At 33.8% G+C, this 17,727-nt stretch overlaps 1 protein-coding gene across 1 annotated transcript; it reads left to right on the top strand.

The window, feature by feature from the left end:
• Positions 1-1,739: 1,739 nt before the first annotated feature.
• On the top strand, positions 1,740-16,725 carry LOC149533581 (uncharacterized). Its single transcript, XM_089805236.1, has 2 exons — positions 1,740-3,175; positions 16,156-16,725. Exon 1 carries the CDS (start codon positions 1,958-1,960, stop codon positions 3,167-3,169), a length of 1,212 nt encoding a protein of 403 aa, XP_089661362.1. The 5' UTR covers positions 1,740-1,957; the 3' UTR covers positions 3,170-3,175; positions 16,156-16,725.
• The last annotated feature ends 1,002 nt before the right edge of the window (positions 16,726-17,727 follow it).

Raw genomic sequence — 17,727 nt, 5'->3', positions numbered from 1 at the left:
TATAACATATGGAAATTATATTGCTATTGAGAATTAATATTGATTAGACATGTCGTGTGAGGTGGAAGATAAAATGATTAGAAAAAAATTTTATCAACTTGTCACAAATGTGGAAAAGATAAAGTTGTAATTAATGCATCATAAATGAATGATGAAGTTGTTAGAAAATATTTGTAACTTTGTTGAAAAAAATTAATTTTCTCACCCACCAAAAATAGTATGGACTAATAGGATGAATGAAAAATGTGATTTATAAAATTTAAAAAAATTAAAAAAAGATATAAATATTTGAAAATATAATCTATATAATAATAATAATAATAATAACAAGTGCCATGTAGCGGCTTGTATTTGACATAGATTATAATAATTTTAATTAATTAGAATAATAAAGTAAAAAATTGATAATATTAAATATAAATTTATTGCTAATTGATTAATATTTGATATATATTTTGGATAAAACTTTAATATAAAAAATCTAAATTTCACATAAATGCAATGATACTATTATAACTACTTAATTGTATTTTAGTATATTGGTATATTAATACATTAATATTATTTTTTACTATAGATAACTAAACATTTATTTTAAATAGTATTAAGATGTAGATATTTTGGCCCTAGATAATCATAAAATAATTGTACTATATTTTAGTCTAATAACAAAGTATTTTAAGAAAGATATATTTATTTATATTATATTTTTACCTATTCATTTATTATTATACTTTTTTTCACAAATACTATATTTTAATATATACATTAGTTAATTGTCATCTTTCATAAATTAAAATATTTAAAATTTAATATAATCAAATACTATAGTGACTGGCGGTAAAGTTAATATTTACAAACCCAAAACTATTTATTTTCATACAATATTTTTTTTTTTAATTAGTAAATGACCAAGGCCTTGATGTATTTTATTAATAAAAGATAAATTACAATAACTTATCTCTGTTCAAACGGGCACTAGTAGGAAAGAACGGAGAAGAAAACCTCCAATCTTGCTTGGGACAAATGTCCTATATTATTACGTTTTTAAAAGGGGCATACCCTAGTGAGCTAATTTACATGATTTTATTACATACAAACAAGGGCATACCCCTGATAATTACATCATTTCAATATATTACATGATTTCTGCCAGTTGATACTTGGTCAAAAGTCAGTAGATCATCTACTAACTAACGATTTATCCTTGTTGCAGATTGCCATCTAACAAACTAATCACTCAAAAGAGGTTAGTAGACATAATAAAATGAGAGCAAATGTCATTCAACCATGGAGTTTGAGATGAGTAGGATTCCAATCTAGATAATTTAATGAATAGATATTAACTAAATCAGATATATTAAAATAAAATATAAATAAATACCAAAATAGTAAGCACCTAGCTGCACCTAGCTTATTAAAAAACATAAACAAAAAAGATAACAAGCAATAAAGGAGGACCTAAAGTTACAAGTGATAATACTATTTCCATATAATATTATTTTTTAAAGTGAATGCTAAAATTTCGGCTTTTAAAGAAATTTAGATGCTGAAAAAATTTATATATAAACAATTCAAAAATCAAAAAAATTAGAAGGAAAATAATTAGATATAATTGATTGAGATGTGAAAAATTAATCACTAAATATATTACAATTGTATGAGAAATACAATAATAATACTCCTCAAATCATGTTTCACATTCCCTTTTGAAGTAGCCAACGATAAATTTATCGGCTGTGGACAGTTTTAACGTTTTTTTTAACCTGGAAGCAAAGCCCTATCTTATTTTTGAGCCCTATCTTATTTTCGTGTAGAAGCTGTTTTTACGTTTTCTTTTAACCTGGAAACAAAACCCCATCTTATTTTTGTGTAGAAGCTGTTTTTACGTTTTCTTTTAACCTGTAAACAAAGCCCTATCTCATTTTCGTGTAGAAGCTCTTGTTGCAGCAGTCCCATGAGCACCATGTTATGCCGCAAGTTGTTTTTCATCCCATTTCATCTGCGCAATCTCTACTCAACCCTTGTCACTATCCATGATGCTCATCCGCAGAACCTCTTTTCCCACTTCGCCTCCACCAGATTCAACATTTCTGCCACGGACATCACTCGTATCTTTAAATGGGCTCCCCACTTGCAGAGGCTCAAAACCCTCGACAAGGTCGAACATTTTACAGATATGCTGAACAGACACGGCTGCTCCCATGACCAAATTGCCAAGATAATGATTGACTATCCGATGCTAATCACGACTAGTGCAAAAAGAATACTGGAACCCAAAATCAAATTGCTGGAAGATTTCGGCTTTCAAGGTGAAACTCTGGTCAAGCTTCTGGCGAACAATCCACGCATCTTGAGCACCAGCCTCGAGAACGAACTTCTTCCCAAGATGGAGTTTCTTAAGAAACTATTTCAATCTCAGCAGTTCCTCGTCAAATGCCTTCTTAGAGCCCCCTTCGTTTTGAGTTATAACTTGGAGAAAATTCTGAAGCCCTCGGTTGTTTTCTGGGAGAGACTGGGTTTTAAGGGCGCGGAGCTCCTCCGACTGTTACGGATAAACACGGCCATTCTGCAACGCACTTCTCTAACGCCTGCTCAAGCTGATCTCATTCAGAAGATTGGCGCCGATAAAGAAAGCAATGCCTATAAATATATTGTAAATATAGTAGCTAATAGCCGCGTGGAAACGGTAAAGGCCAAGATAGAACATCTCGAACTCTGCGGACTCTCCGCTGAAGAAGCCTGGCAACTATGTCGCTCTGCCCCTCTAGTCCTTACTTACTCCAAGGTAAGAATTAGTGAAGCGACAAACTTTGTGGTGAAAGACATGGAGCTCCCAGCAAACTATATAGTGAAGTACCACTCCTTGCTGAGTAAGAATATTGAAAAGGTCATGAGGCCAAGGTTTCTAGTGTGGCAGAAAATCAAATCCATGAATGGCTCGGGCCCTTCTCTTCCCACAGTATTGACGATGACAGAGGCAAGGTTTGTTAGAAATATTATAAGAGCGCATCCTGAATCTACAACACTGTGGGCACTATATGAAAATGCCATCTCTAATGCTTCCAAACGCACAAAGAGCTTAATCCAGTCGCAAGTTGTATTTTCGGGAATCAAACTACAAGCCAGGACTCAAAAACCGCAAGAAACACATCAATCGAGTGTTTAGTACAAGGTAGGCCGTTCCTTCTCATCAATGCATTTTACATTGGTACAATGTTCAACAACAGGAGCTACGTCTATGTTACCCTGCCATGCATTCTGTGTATAATTGTTCTTTAAGCAAGGTATGCATTGTAGCTACTTAAGTGAGCTAATTTCTCTTCACTGATGTAATTGGTGACCATTTAATAGCCAAAAGTTTTGTTGCATCTGAAGGGCATTTCAGAAAATCATATCATTATGTTTGGAATGAGAATTATGCTAGAGCAAAGATTTGAACATACTTTTCAGCAAACAAGTTTTCCAGCCCCCAAATATTTACAGAAGCTGTAGCCTGGGGTTTGATGTTGTATCATTTTTAAACACCTATGTCGGTTTCTCTTAAGATTCTCATGTAAGTCCTTAAAAGATATTATGAAAATCAGTAACGTAGACCTGTAGATTCTTCCATTTTCAGTGGAAGTTCATTAGCAGTTGGATAGCATCAGAAACATTAGTAGTTGAAACACGGGGAGTCTTATTTTATAATTCGGTCCTCCAGGTCATTTCAAGCCCTGACTAGGCAAACATGCTTTTCGAAATAAATTGGATTTTTATGTGTTCCAAATTAGGATAATATCAACAATGAATTAAAACAGTGAATCCTTTCAAAATGTCAGATAAGCTGCAAACTCCCAAATTGTCATGGACTACTCGCTGTGTTACACCTAGGAGATATTCAGTTAGAGAAATTGCTGTTGAGTCAATCAATTTGTGGTCATTGATAGATCAAACAAATTGCTCAGGGTTTAAAGAAGCTGGTGCTAGAAAAAGTGAATGCCGTAAATGAAAAATTTACACACTAACATGGAAATTTAGAAGGCTTTGCAGATTTCTTTCAATTTCATTTAAGTTCACCTGGTCAATGTCATGTTCCTGAGTTAACAGCATTGGTAGATGAAATTGAAATGCCAAATGTAATGTCCCCTTCCTAATTTGCCTTAGAATGCACCTAAAATCACAATTGAAACAAGTATGGTTAGAGTTGCATCTTGCCAAATAATATGATCTTGAATTTAGATCTGGCAATCACAACATGAAACACATACATTATTACATGTATGTATGTATAGTCAATAATTAGGATTAATCAAGTTGTATTATATTTATAAACAATAGGGGAAGAGAAATGATTGGTCCCCTCCAAGCCATTTCTACACGAAGCCTATGAGGGGTGTCTACCACAACCCTCTTGCTTGGTGGCTTGTACTTGCTTCCCCAACCATTTCTCATATTCTTACAGACAGTAACTCATTGTGGTAGGTGGAGATTGTAAGAGGTTTACTTGAGACAGTGAGATTGAGAACTCAAATTTTACAACAAACATATCAATTCCCAGTCTTTAGCAGAAGGAAGGAAAGGTCCTCCTCATCAAGTTGTTGGCTGTATGCATTTCACATTTCTGGAGGTATGATATTCAACAACAGAAGCTACGTCTCTATTCACCTGCCATGGAATCCATGGCTAATTGTTCTTCAAGCAAGGTATGCATAGTAATTACAACTTTTTAAACTGAACTAATTACTTTCGTTATTCTGCTTTGAACTGTACTTCGAAGTCCTTCATTACTGCAAGGTAAGAATTAGTGGAATGATGATATTTGTAGTTGAAGATCCTTAGTTCCCTGCAAACTATATAGTGAAGCACTTCTGCCTGTTGAATATGATTGTGGAGAAGATTATGAGGCCCAGATTGCTAGATTGGCCGAAAATTAAATACATGAATGGCCTGAGCCTTTCTCTTTTGTCAGTATTGATGATGCCAGAGGCAAGGTTTGTTAGAAATATTATAAGAGGATATCATGAATCTAAAACACTGAACTATTTATGAAAACGGCATCTCTAATTCTTCCAGGCACACAAAGAGCTCAATACAATCTTAAATTATGTTTGTAGGAATGAGATTGTGAGAATTAGGACTCGAAAACCACGACAAACGTGTAAATCCAGGCTATAGCAGAAGGTAGGTAGGCTAACCTCGTTAAATTGTTGGCTGGGAGTATTTTACACTTCTGGAGTCATGATATTCAACAACAAAAGCTACACCCATATTTTATGCGTTCTGTGTTTAATTGTGCTATGGTGAATAGATGGTATGTAAAATGGAGGAGACCAAACTGTAATGTTGCCTCTTCTCTAAGGGTTTATTTTAACTTAGGAAGCTAATGCTAAGCCTATTTAGTTTCTAATCACCATAGGCTAAGGCAATGAGTTAATAAGGGGGACAAGTCCTATTTTCAAGTCATGAATGTGAAACCAACTTTAAGTGGCAGTCAACATGATTTTTTCCTCTTGGCCAAGTTTCTCTTACAGCCAATTTGATTGCTTTCTTGACAAGGCATGTTTGAGTGTTTTAGTTACTTTGAAGGGAAAGAAAGCGAAAGTATGTTTTTGAGCTGTTGGGGTCAATTATAACTGTAAGGAATCTCATAAAGAAGAGGAATCCATTCTTGGTTATTAATATTTTCTTTCTCTATGCTCTACAAGACTGGACCCAACATCTCCTATCTCAAGACAAGACCCCTGGAGAAAGCGATACTTCTGGATGAAACCCCAGAAAGGTTCTTTATAAGTAATTTCAGCAGTATGCTTTTTCTATCGACAATTGAGAGAGCTGGTCTTACTGGCGATTTTGACTGCAGCTGCAAGAATGGATTCATAGTCGCTAAGGTCTGCTAATAAGGTCTTATTGCAGCTGTGTTTTTACTAACCTTTTGAGCACATCAAGCCAGCAATTAGACTGAATACGATTTGCACAAGGGTATTGTTAGCTGCTGATGGAGCGTGTTCTGGTATGATCATTGCATGCTATAGTTGCCTTCTTGTAATGAAATTCTGATAATTAGAAGGGCAGTTGTTCTTGTGAACTTATGTAAGGGGAAATTCTTTTTGAGCATGCAATTAATATTCATAGTTTGCCGGGATCATCTTGTGGTGTAATGGTCAAGCGATTGCATTGTTAATGGTGCAACTACTGTTCAAATCCCTACTTGGCTGAAACAAATGGTGTTAATACCGGTTTGGACATGCCTTCGCTGTGCTGGTGTGCCTCACGAGCTCTATGCCCTTGCTGGGTTACCATGCTTGCAGGTTAAATATCAAGAATAAAAAAGAAATCCATATTCTGTTTGCAACTATCTAATTTAAATTAAGAACTATATTTTTGGATATGCAATTTGCTTCTCTCTGTGGATTTTGCAAATTTCGTAGCTTAGGATATTTCGTCTTCTTAAATAGATTTAGAGAGACTATGCATAGTTGAAAAACTCGGTTTTGGCAATATTTCGGCTAGCTAATTTTTTTTTAAATCTTGGAATTGCCGATAACTCGGCAAAAAAATCGAGCAATAAATTGGCGCTTCTATCAAACATTTGAAAATATATAATTTTTATAGATATATATTAATAAATAATTATGAAGACTATAAATGAATATATTTGTTCACTATAATGAATTTATAATTGATTAACACTATAAACTCATATATGCTGTTAATAAACAATGCATATGCATATTAGCATTAAGAATAAATAACAGTATTATAATTTATTAGATATACAACTTTATTAATTTATACTAATTTATAACTCTCTATAATGATTTTATTAATATACAATATTATACTACTTAAGTATTAATATATAGTATTATAAATCTATATCATAACTCACGATCATCAATTCATAGCTTATAGCTCTATAAATGTACAACTTATAGCTCTCTCTCTCTCTCTCTCTCTATATATATATATATATAGTGATGTTGATGTTTATCCAAGAGCATATAGTGATGTTTATATGAGGAGATTTGACTACTATGCATTGACTTTCCAAGTCATTTACTGGGGATGAAATTTTGCATACTTAGACACATTTACATTAAATTTCCAAAATGTTTTCTATAACCTGTTGAAGAGCAAAACCATTGTGTGTATTCTACAATCAGCACTCCATGTGATGGCATCTTTGAGGCATATTGTTGAAATAGTTCCTGTGTCTGAATCTGTGCTTCTACGTTTTCTCAACAGTCTGAATCTGTGTGCCTTAATAGTCCTTAGTAATCACACCTTTCCTCAGCAGCCATCGCAACCCTTTTGTTAGCCATTGCAGCCAGCAGGAAAATGAAAAAACTCTAAACCTTTTTAGAAAACTTTATTGTTTTTCAAGTTGACTTAATCAGCTGTCTTTTGATTCCAAAATCGTAAAAATTGTGATTTTTCATCCCAAATGCGGTGCGATTTTATCAAAATATCATCAGCAATTTATTTGGCGATTATATCGCCTCGCAATATCTATCGATATTAGCAATAGAGCACAGTTTTTTAAAACTATGAGACTATGTTTCTAAATGAAACAAATGGAAACTAAAGATAGGAAATGAAATTTCCTAAGCTAAATAAGATAACTAAGATGATCATTAAAGAAACATTATAATATTTTAATACCCTCACTTAATGGTCATCATTCTACAACCCCTAATAAAAACAATTTGTAAGTCTTTTGGTCACAAGTTGTAATATTCCTCAATGTTGGCGAAATAGATTAATTGAATTAATTGTTTTAAAGTTGTACAAATAAATTAAATATCAAAAGGATAACTTTATTTAAATTAATTTAATTACAACTGACTTTAATGAAATAAGTATTATTAAAAGTTAATAAATAAAGCGGCTTTACCATAACATCAACCTCAAATTATAACATAAAGTTGCATATTGGAGAGAAATGAAATAAAATATTTCTTTCAAAATATGGAAAAGACTATCATAAAAGGAGGTGAAAGGGAATTGTTAAGGCATTCTAAAAATTGTTCTTTTTTTTGGAGTCTCTCTCTATGAGCTTGGAGCTTTGCTTGAAGGTCTAGTAAAATCCTGGGACAGAAACCTGAGATGGTTTGTCGATTTGGACAGCAATCCAAATCAGCTCTCTTGGTGGATTCACTTCAGCATTCACAGGTGCATTAGATTGTTCAGTTTTGTGATCACGTGTCACACTACAAATGATCATATCTCAGAGGGGTTTTGTTGATATTGGGGTGGAATGATGTGTATATGTTGCATGTTTTAGCATTGTAATAACAGTATATTTGATATAACAGCCATGCATGTTTTATATCAGAATCATTTTCAATTAGATTTGTCCTTGAAATCACTTATTTCCTTGGAAATCTACATTGTTTCCTTTGCATGTTTAGTTTACATATTTGCATGTTATTTTGCAATGAAATGAAGCAAAACATGTCAAGAATTGAAAACCTAAATCAGATTTGGGACATTTTCAGGATACTTCATAAATGCTTTGAAGGCTGTGCCCCCTTTGGGTCATGGATGCATGGATAAGACTCCCCCCACTCTCTTCAAAATACACTGCAAAATGATTTGCTGTTGAGACCCTCCTTGATTTTGCAGAACTCTTGGAATTGACCAAGGAAACAAAGGTATCATTCCTTGTAGCTAGAGACACAGATGAATTTGAAACCACAATTTTGAGGAAAAAATTAGCAAACCCCTATGTAGACCATTACCTTAGCAACTCTAGGTGTGATCCAAAATAGCTGCAAGAAAGCACACATTTTGCGAAAAAAGTCACCAAACCCGACAATGATTTTTTTTGGAAAATATAAAAAAAGGCTGAGACTAGCACCGGCAGTCATAATTTTCTTTGGAGAAAATCCAAATAGTACAACAATTATTTTTGAGGAGAAAATGAGAAAAAACAAATGATTTTTAAGGAGAAATATTATTAAAACCCAACAATAATTTTTAAGGGACAAAATTATAAACCCAGAATAATTTCTTTAAGGGACAAAACTATAAACTTAGAATAATTGTATTTTAAGGGACAAAATAATAAACCCACCTACAAAAATACACAACCCTTCCGTCCATTAACACCACCATCCTTGGCCAAAAAACTTGATCCAATGAGGATGTACCCGATGTAACTCATCAAGATCATTGCCAGGATCTTTGACGCCAACCAAGCCAACAAAGGGCTGTAGATTACAATCATGGAAACAAATACCCATGAATAGAGAGGTCACAAAAAGTAGAAATGTCGCAGGTACTGAAAAATAGACAGAAAACCCTTTAAAAATGGTGATTTGCATTGAAACCAGAATGCCTGGGCAAAAGACAGCAAGAAAATGGCAAAAACAGGTTGCAAAATCTGACATAGATCATGAGATAAATCACGGCAAAATATGGGCGCACATTCTCTATTTTTTTTCAGGAAAAAAATGAAGCTTTTCTATAGCAAAAGACAGAAAGTTGGGCTGCAAACTAGGACAATGCACAAACCAGAAATGAACAGATGAGGAATCGACAGAGAACATGGGCATACAAAAAATGTGAGTTGCAGAATTCAAATGTGCAGCTCTAAAATGGCCCCCAAAGGTGCAGGAAACCTGGTGCAATTCAACCTTTGGCTTCAAGACTCTTGTATCTTTCTTGCAGACTGCACTTTTGCAGATAAAAACAGGTTTAAAAGCCATAAACGGATACCCCATGTATTTTTATTGCAAAATTCGCCAAAAAATAAGATGCGACGAATATTTATGCAAAAAATCTACCAAATTGTGAAAAACCTTCTTGGCTTAACACCTCGCCGATTGTTTCTCATGAAGCGTCACACTCAACTTTAAAAGCTTCTCAAAATCTGGTAATGCTATAACTGGAACCTCAGTTACCTTCCTTTTTGATCTGTTCAAAACCCAGTTTAGTTGCCTTGGTCCAACTATAGGTCTTTCCTTTTGTGCAACTGTCATTGGTGCACTCATTCCATTGAAATTCCTAAGAATATCTTACAAAAATTCACCATTCCGTGTAAGTTTTATACCTCTTGTCATAATTTAATTTAAGGATTAGCTGCCCTTAACTTTTTCAGGATCCATGCTCAATCCATCAATTGAAATAACACCACCCAAAAAGATAAACTCATTCTTGCAAACTTCACTCTTTTCAAGATTGATGAACAACCTTTTGATTATGTGAGACATAATGAATGTGTTATTAAACAAAGATCATAAATGATCTATATATACAAGTATACACAAGAACATTTCTGTAACAAATAAAAAGAGGGAAATAGAAGTATTTTGAAGAGAGAGAGAAAGTTTTCATATTGAACATTTAGAGAATATAGAAATATAGAAGAACAGTGACCATTAGAAATAGAAGTAAATCTATGGAAGAGAGAGAAACAAAATTAGATGGATTTTACTTTAATTCCCTCCCTCTATGGTCGTCAATCTAGCTTCAAAACAAAAAATTTGCAAGAGAATCCTCAAAAGGCATCAAAAGCAAATTCGGGCTGATTAGTGAGTTCTACATGTTCTGCATTACTGGCCTGTGGCTGAGACCTCCCTTCTTTCGTTGGTTAGAAGCAATGCAAGTCTTGCATTCTTGGATCACATGACCAAATTTGTGGCAATAGTTGCATCGAATTTGCTGCTTCTTGGAGCTATTCTGCGATTGAGCAGATAATTGAGATAGGCCTTTATCCTTGTTAAAGGATTGGGCTGAAAATGCCTATTTAGAGGAGGATGAAGGAGTAGTGTTGCCAAACTGTTGTTTCCCTGCAGAAGTTTGGTGCACAAATTTGGAAATTTGATGCAACATCAGTTGCAGTATTGTTGAGCGCCTCAATAAAGTGCTCATAGAACGATGGGAGACTTTTCAGAGTAATTGACTACCATATCCTTTTCCTCCATTGTACGACCAATGGCCTTAAGTTGATCTTTGATGTCCTTAATCTTTAGAAGATGTTCTTGTAAGGACATGTGCTCATCCTCATCCATAATAATAGAAATAGCTGATTCTTCAGAAAGAAGGCTCTACTTTTATCTAATGTCTCATGGAGATCCTTCAGTGTTTTCCAAATCACTACAGCTGTCTTGCCAGACGACACTTGAGGCAGCGGATCATTAGTAATCGAAAGTTTAATAAGCATAACCACTTCACAATTATGCTCATCAAACTTCTCTTCAATAGCATTGACTGTAGTAGGACAAGTCTTAGTACCTAGAACAAGTGCCTCAAGGCGACGGTACTCAAACATCATCATCATTCTCTGCTTCTAGGTGTTGTAGTTCTTTCCGTTGAATCATCATTGGCTGCCTTCGAAGAAAAGATTGGTGAGAGATGTGATGGTACGTTCTTTCGATGCAAAAATGTGAATAACAGAAATGGCATGAATTTCGAGGTAGATTGATTGGAGACCCAAAAAAGATGAAAGGATAGAGAAAAGAGATCTCAAAAAACCCAAAAAGAAATCTAAAATTAGCTTATGATTTTGTTGGTTCAAAATTCGAGGCACAAAAAACAGTGCACCTAGAAAAACAGAGACCGACCTAGTTGAAATCTACAAAAAGACATCAAGAATCTGCAAAAAGTTTTTAAAAATGGAATGGAAAAAGAGAGTTTCGAGAGAAACCCTAACCGTTTTTGAGAAAACCATAAAAAGGCAAACGTGACTATAAAAATGGTGGAAAAATGTAGGCCTTTGTTGCGAATCAGTTTAAAAAACCTTGGACAACAACAAAAATGACAGCTGTTGTATAAGAAAGACACCCAGAAAGCCAAAAATTTGCAGAAAAAATAGAAAAATGCTCAAAACAATGACACCCAAAAGAAAAAATGTATCGAATACCAGAGCATATTACCTTTCAAAAAAATGCAGCTAAGAAACCCTACTTGGGTTTGTGGAAAAAATGAATTCTTGCAAAAAGAAGATTGAAAAAAAAATGAACACACCCATGCAAAGATTTTTGAATATCTTAGGAGTCTAAAAATTTCATGTTAAAGACTTTCAAAACTTAGTTCAAAAATAACTTAGAAAATTTCAATAATGAAATTAATTTTTGGAAAAAACAACTTTGATACCATATTATGGTAAAATAATGAATGTGTTATTAAATAGAGATCATAAGTGATCTATGTATATGAGTATACATAAGAATGTTTTTATAACGAACAAAGAGAAACAAAAACATTCTGAAAAGAGAAAGAGAAAGTTTCCATATTGAATAGAGAAAGAATATGGAAACATTGAAGAAGGGTGACTGTTAGATGTAGAAGTAAATCTAGAGAAGAGAGAGAAACAAAATTAGAAAGATTTTGCTCTAATATTCAAGCACCAACCTCAAATGTTCTTGATGTTCCTCCATACTTTTACTAAAGATCAAGATATCATCAAAACAGACTATGACAATTTTTTTTCAATCTGTAGTCTAAATATCTGATTTATTGCCCACATGAAGATAGTTAGAACATTTGACAAATCAAACTGCATCACTATCCACTCATACCCTATGTTCTATTTGTTCCTCCGTATTTTTACTAAAAATCAAGATATCATTAAAATAGACTAACGAGTTTTACAATGTGTAGCCTAAATATGTTGAGATATGATAGCATCGGTCAGAATCCAAGAAAAAATCAATTGGCAAAATGTATGTATATGTGTGTGCATGTATACCAGTTTACAATGGGAACTGATATAGGGCTTACTAATTCCTTTTGGTGTATAAACGCACCTGATCATGATTAGGTCTTTTGGATTAGTTAAGATAAGTCATTGTGTCCCTTCAGTGAGACTTATCATTTGAAAACTCATGTCTGCCCGTATTATGCCTCTTGGGTGTTATATTTATATTCATGTCTGCCTGTATTATGCCTCTTGGGTGTTATATTTATATTGACCAATTACAAGACAAAAGACATCAAAACAGATAATCGTTCTCTCTCTATAGATCAACAACAACAAAGCTGTCTAGTACAATACAGACATTCAGATTGAAATCTCTAGTATTGCAGTATTACCTCAAACACTTGATAAAATTATCTGCAAGACAATTCAAATAGAGTCAGTATTATGTCCTTCACATTTGTCATATTCATAACTGTTTGACAATTTGATCATAAGTTTAATAACAAACATGGTATTAGAGCCAAGTTAGGAAGATCCAAATTAAACTTGAGAAATCAGACTAACTACCTTAATAAGTAAAGTCACACTTCCATTCTTCAAAATAACAAATGCAATCAGATTTGAGGATCGCCTTGAAGGTGCTAACAATTCGTAGCATGGAAGTTGAGAATCATGATGATATTAGAAGAAAACAAAGTAGATTAATATGTAAAAGACAAAAGGACAAAACTTGAAGATGAGTTAGAAAAATCCCAATGGATTGAAAATAACAAGAAAGCTATGAAATTGACAGTGGATTTTATTAGAGACCACATAGTACCTATACTGGTAAAACAAACAATTGCAGACCTCATGTTCAAATCTCTAGAGAACACATTTGAGATAAACAATACCAGCAGAAGCCTTGCACTTAAAAGACAGTTGAATCACATAAGTATGAACAAAGGAGAATCTGTGAATGCCTTCTTCATGAGAATAACAAAATTTGAGGGATCAATTGTCAACCATTGGGTATGAAATAGATAGCAAAGGATCATCCCTAATAGCCTTAGGTGGCCTACCAAACTCATGGGAATCATTCAAAAAAGGCATAACTACAAGGTCAAAACTCCCTAAGTCAGTCAGTCTAAGATCTGACTGCCTACAAGAAGAAGCTAGACAATTAGCAATAGGAAACAAACAAAAATCCATAAATGAAGACATTGATGTTCTGAATACCAACCATCATAAGAAAATGAAGAAAAATTATAGTGGAAAAAGTTCATTCAGATAAAGAAAAGATGTTTCACAAGTTCAATGTTTCAGATGTGATCAATATGGTCACTATGCTTCCAAATGTCTTGATAGAACTAAGAAACAAACATCCTATGCTAAGTTAGAGAAACAAATATAGAAGAGGATTCTTAGAAGTTCCCATTCTATTCAACACTATCAAATCATATATCAAATTAATTCAATACTTGGGTGATTGATAGTGGGTCATTTAGACATATCACCGAATTTCAAGAACATCTAGATACTATGGTGGAAGAGATTGAGGAAGAGGTAACTATCAGAGATGATTATGCACGTGTAAGAGGAATGGGAAAATGTAACATCAAATTAAAATCAAACATCATTATCCAACTTCAAGATGCACTATTTACACTTGGAATCAAAAGAACTCTAGTATGAATACTTCCCTAGAAGATAAAAATACAGAGTCAGTATGACCAAAGAACACTACATTTAAGAAAGCCAAAACTATAGGTGAAAGACAAGGATACCTATACAAACTTTGCACTGAGACTAAACAATCATTGATTCGTGAAACTTAATGACTCCAACGAGATTTGGCATAGAAGATTAGAGCATATACACTTTCGTGTCCTAACCTCCATGGAAACAGACTCTTCTCTTGAGATTCAGAGGGAGCTTCTTGAGGAAATTTCAAATGAAAACCAACCTGATTTTGAGAATTAAAGTGATCATCAAGAGGAAAATCAAAACATCAACAAAAGGAAACAATCACATCAAGCTAGAAGTGTGATTGATCGAAAAAGTACCTCTGGATGTTGTTTCAGTTTTGGAGTAGCCATGATCTCTTGGATAAACAAGAAGCTCTCTTCCATAGCACAAAGTTCTACTGAAGTAAAATACATTGTAGCCGCCATGGGACTTAGAGAAGCAGTATGGATTTCAAAGGTGATTGTGAGATTATTTCATGAACCCATGAAACCTAATACTATCAACTGTGACAATCAAAGTGAATCCTATTTTCCATGATTGATCCAAGCATATAGAGATCCCTTAGCACTATGTGAGTGATATGGTTGAAAGGGAAGCAATCCAGTTGGAATATATTGGTACACATGATCAAACAACAAACATTCTCACCAAGCCTCTCCAGATTTAAAGTGTAGTATTTGTTGGTTTCCAAAACCATAGATTGGAAATCCAAGAGCTTGCCAATTCTCCAACAGGATTCTTCAATCAATTCTGGCCAACGAACGAGAATCACCTTGATTCTCCTGCGCTTTAGGCTTTGCTACACCCAAGTAGGTGAACCTTCACCTCAAATGTTGTTTGCTTGACTCAAGGCTTTTCTATAGCGAATTTAAGCTTTGGAGTTCTTCGATTGGCAAGGTTTTTGAACTCAATTAGTATGGAGTTACGTGATAGCTTGAAATGAATGTTTGTATAAGGTTTTTAACAATGGATTCGAGGTTTGTAAGAAGGAAGTTATAGATTTTCTAACTTCAAATATAAATCAAATAATTCAATGATAAAAAGACTAGTGCTTTAGCTTATTCGGGCAACAGAGTCAACTACAATGAAGATTATAACATACAACTTTATAATATTCTATGCACATAAACTATAAACAGTTTACTAATCAAGATGCGATGGATCAAATATATATACACCATTCTAAACTAGTCTAGATTGCGCTTTAACTCCTTAAGGCTAGGGAGACAAACTGAACACAGATTAAGAAACAATAAAAATATTTCACAATATCTGTGATGATCAAGTTTAAAATGCCATAGATGACCCAGTCCACTTATTTGATATTTAAATTGTATACAAAATTGAAAAATGATTATAAAAGACGCATAAACTTCAATTTAATTCTCCATGCCTCAAATACAAACAAAAGATTTTTTATTTGATATTATGAAGTCAAATATTTGCTCCTTATCCCTCCATACAACATAAATATATTACTTTACAAAATGCTTTTGTGGATGTCCCATGTCTCTTCGTTACAAATAATAAACCTCTCATTTGTATGTTTTCTTTCCAAATAAAGAATACGTCTCCTGGCAAATAGAGACTTAAAAAGGTTACGTCTATTTAATATAATAAACTCATTTTTTGTTTTACTCGTACCTTTTCATTTAATTGCACCACATACTTCAATTAATCTCTCTTCAATATCTAATATGATTTGGCATGGAAAATATTCATAGTTTATCAGCGTTCCATTGCTCAACTCCTAGCACATGGTATTCATAATTTTTATTCTTGTTGATGGAATTTTTCAGGCTCTTCCATCAAACGCCTCTGGTCAATGGTTACCCTTGATTTCAAATCATATTTCCAGTCTGCGGGAGGGAAGTTGTGTTTGTGCCAACAGGAAAAAGGAGTTATAACATGCCATTTCTGCATTTCGAACCCTGAAATAAACTCCTGCAGGCAAGATTTGAACTGACAAAGACTAGTTGCTGCTCATTCATGTCTTCATCCACACATTCATGAAGAGCTTTCACAGGGGGAAAAAGGATTCCACGATTCAATCCTCAATTCAATCTGTCTGATCATTGAAACTCAAAGGCACTTATACATTAAAATTTAACCTGTACTCTATAATTGCAAAGGTTCTCTTATTGATATGACATTGAATTGTTTTTTCAAGCTGTCAAATGGATGAAGGACATCCAGCATGTAACAAATTCCTTATGCTTTGATGATCTCCAAATCTTCACAACAAAATACTCTCTGTTGTGGGGCTAACTTAAAAAATATGTGGCTGCTCCAGGTTATCATTTTAGTTCTTTTGCACGTTTCCTATATACAGACTTAAATATATCTGTTGCCGAGTAAATTGGAAACTATCTGTGGGTGAATGTCATGAAAATCTGATCAATTCTTATGATAGAAACTTCTTATCTTACTGGTGCCAAGTAGAAATCTGTGTAGAAGCATAGTTTTTAAAGGTGTTTTTCGTCCACCAAATGCTTATCTGTCTGTATATGAAACTCCTCCAAATCATGTTTTAGGTTGCTAACATTTTATTTTCTGTTGTATATTTCTACACATTTATTAGGTAAATGACATCAATGACAGTACGTCATCAATCCCGAATATTATTTCACAAATGGAGACCATAAAAATTTGGGCTCCATCAGTACTTTAGAAAGAAACTTGATATGGTTGAAATGTAATTTATTGAGACTAAATTTCGAAATTTTGTTCTATTTGTGTGTGTGGGTGTATATATATAAGATGTTTTATGCGTAAAGACTTTGTTCATAAGTATGACTCTATGAATATATGGGCCCCTGTGTACATTAGTGAAAGGTGACGATCTTTTTGGTAATATACACTTGTATACAACATTGTAAGGTGATGACTTTACAATGTTCACTATCATGACAAATATTATGCTGACTTGATATCTTGGAAAATGTCTTGATAGTTAACATCTCTTGGACTTATTGATAAGATATTATGCTGACTTGATATCGGTTGTGTATCAATATGTTCTTTATGAGATAATCATGGTGGATATTATGTGACATAAAATCCATGGACATGGCATGATATTTTATAGTAGACATCATGTGATGTGATGTCAGTGCACATACCATGACTAGGATATACGAATGCCATGTGACTTGATGTTCAGTATACTCTTTGATATCATGAGTTAGGTGATTTATAAACCAATTCACACTTCGCTATCTCCCCTACCTAAGAGGGAGTGTTGAGATATGATAGCATCAATAAGAATTCAAGAAAAAATCAATTGGCAAAATATATGTCTATGTGTGTGCATGTATACCAGTTAACACCATGTGAACTGAAATATATCCATATACATAAACATTGACATG

The sequence above is a fragment of the Cupressus sempervirens genome, chromosome 10, assembly GCF_028749045.1.
Source record: "Cupressus sempervirens isolate cs-2001-9-10 chromosome 10, ASM2874904v1, whole genome shotgun sequence".
NCBI classification, from domain to species: Eukaryota; Viridiplantae; Streptophyta; class Pinopsida; order Cupressales; family Cupressaceae; genus Cupressus; species Cupressus sempervirens.
This window is presented reverse-complemented; position numbering and strand designations above follow the sequence as displayed.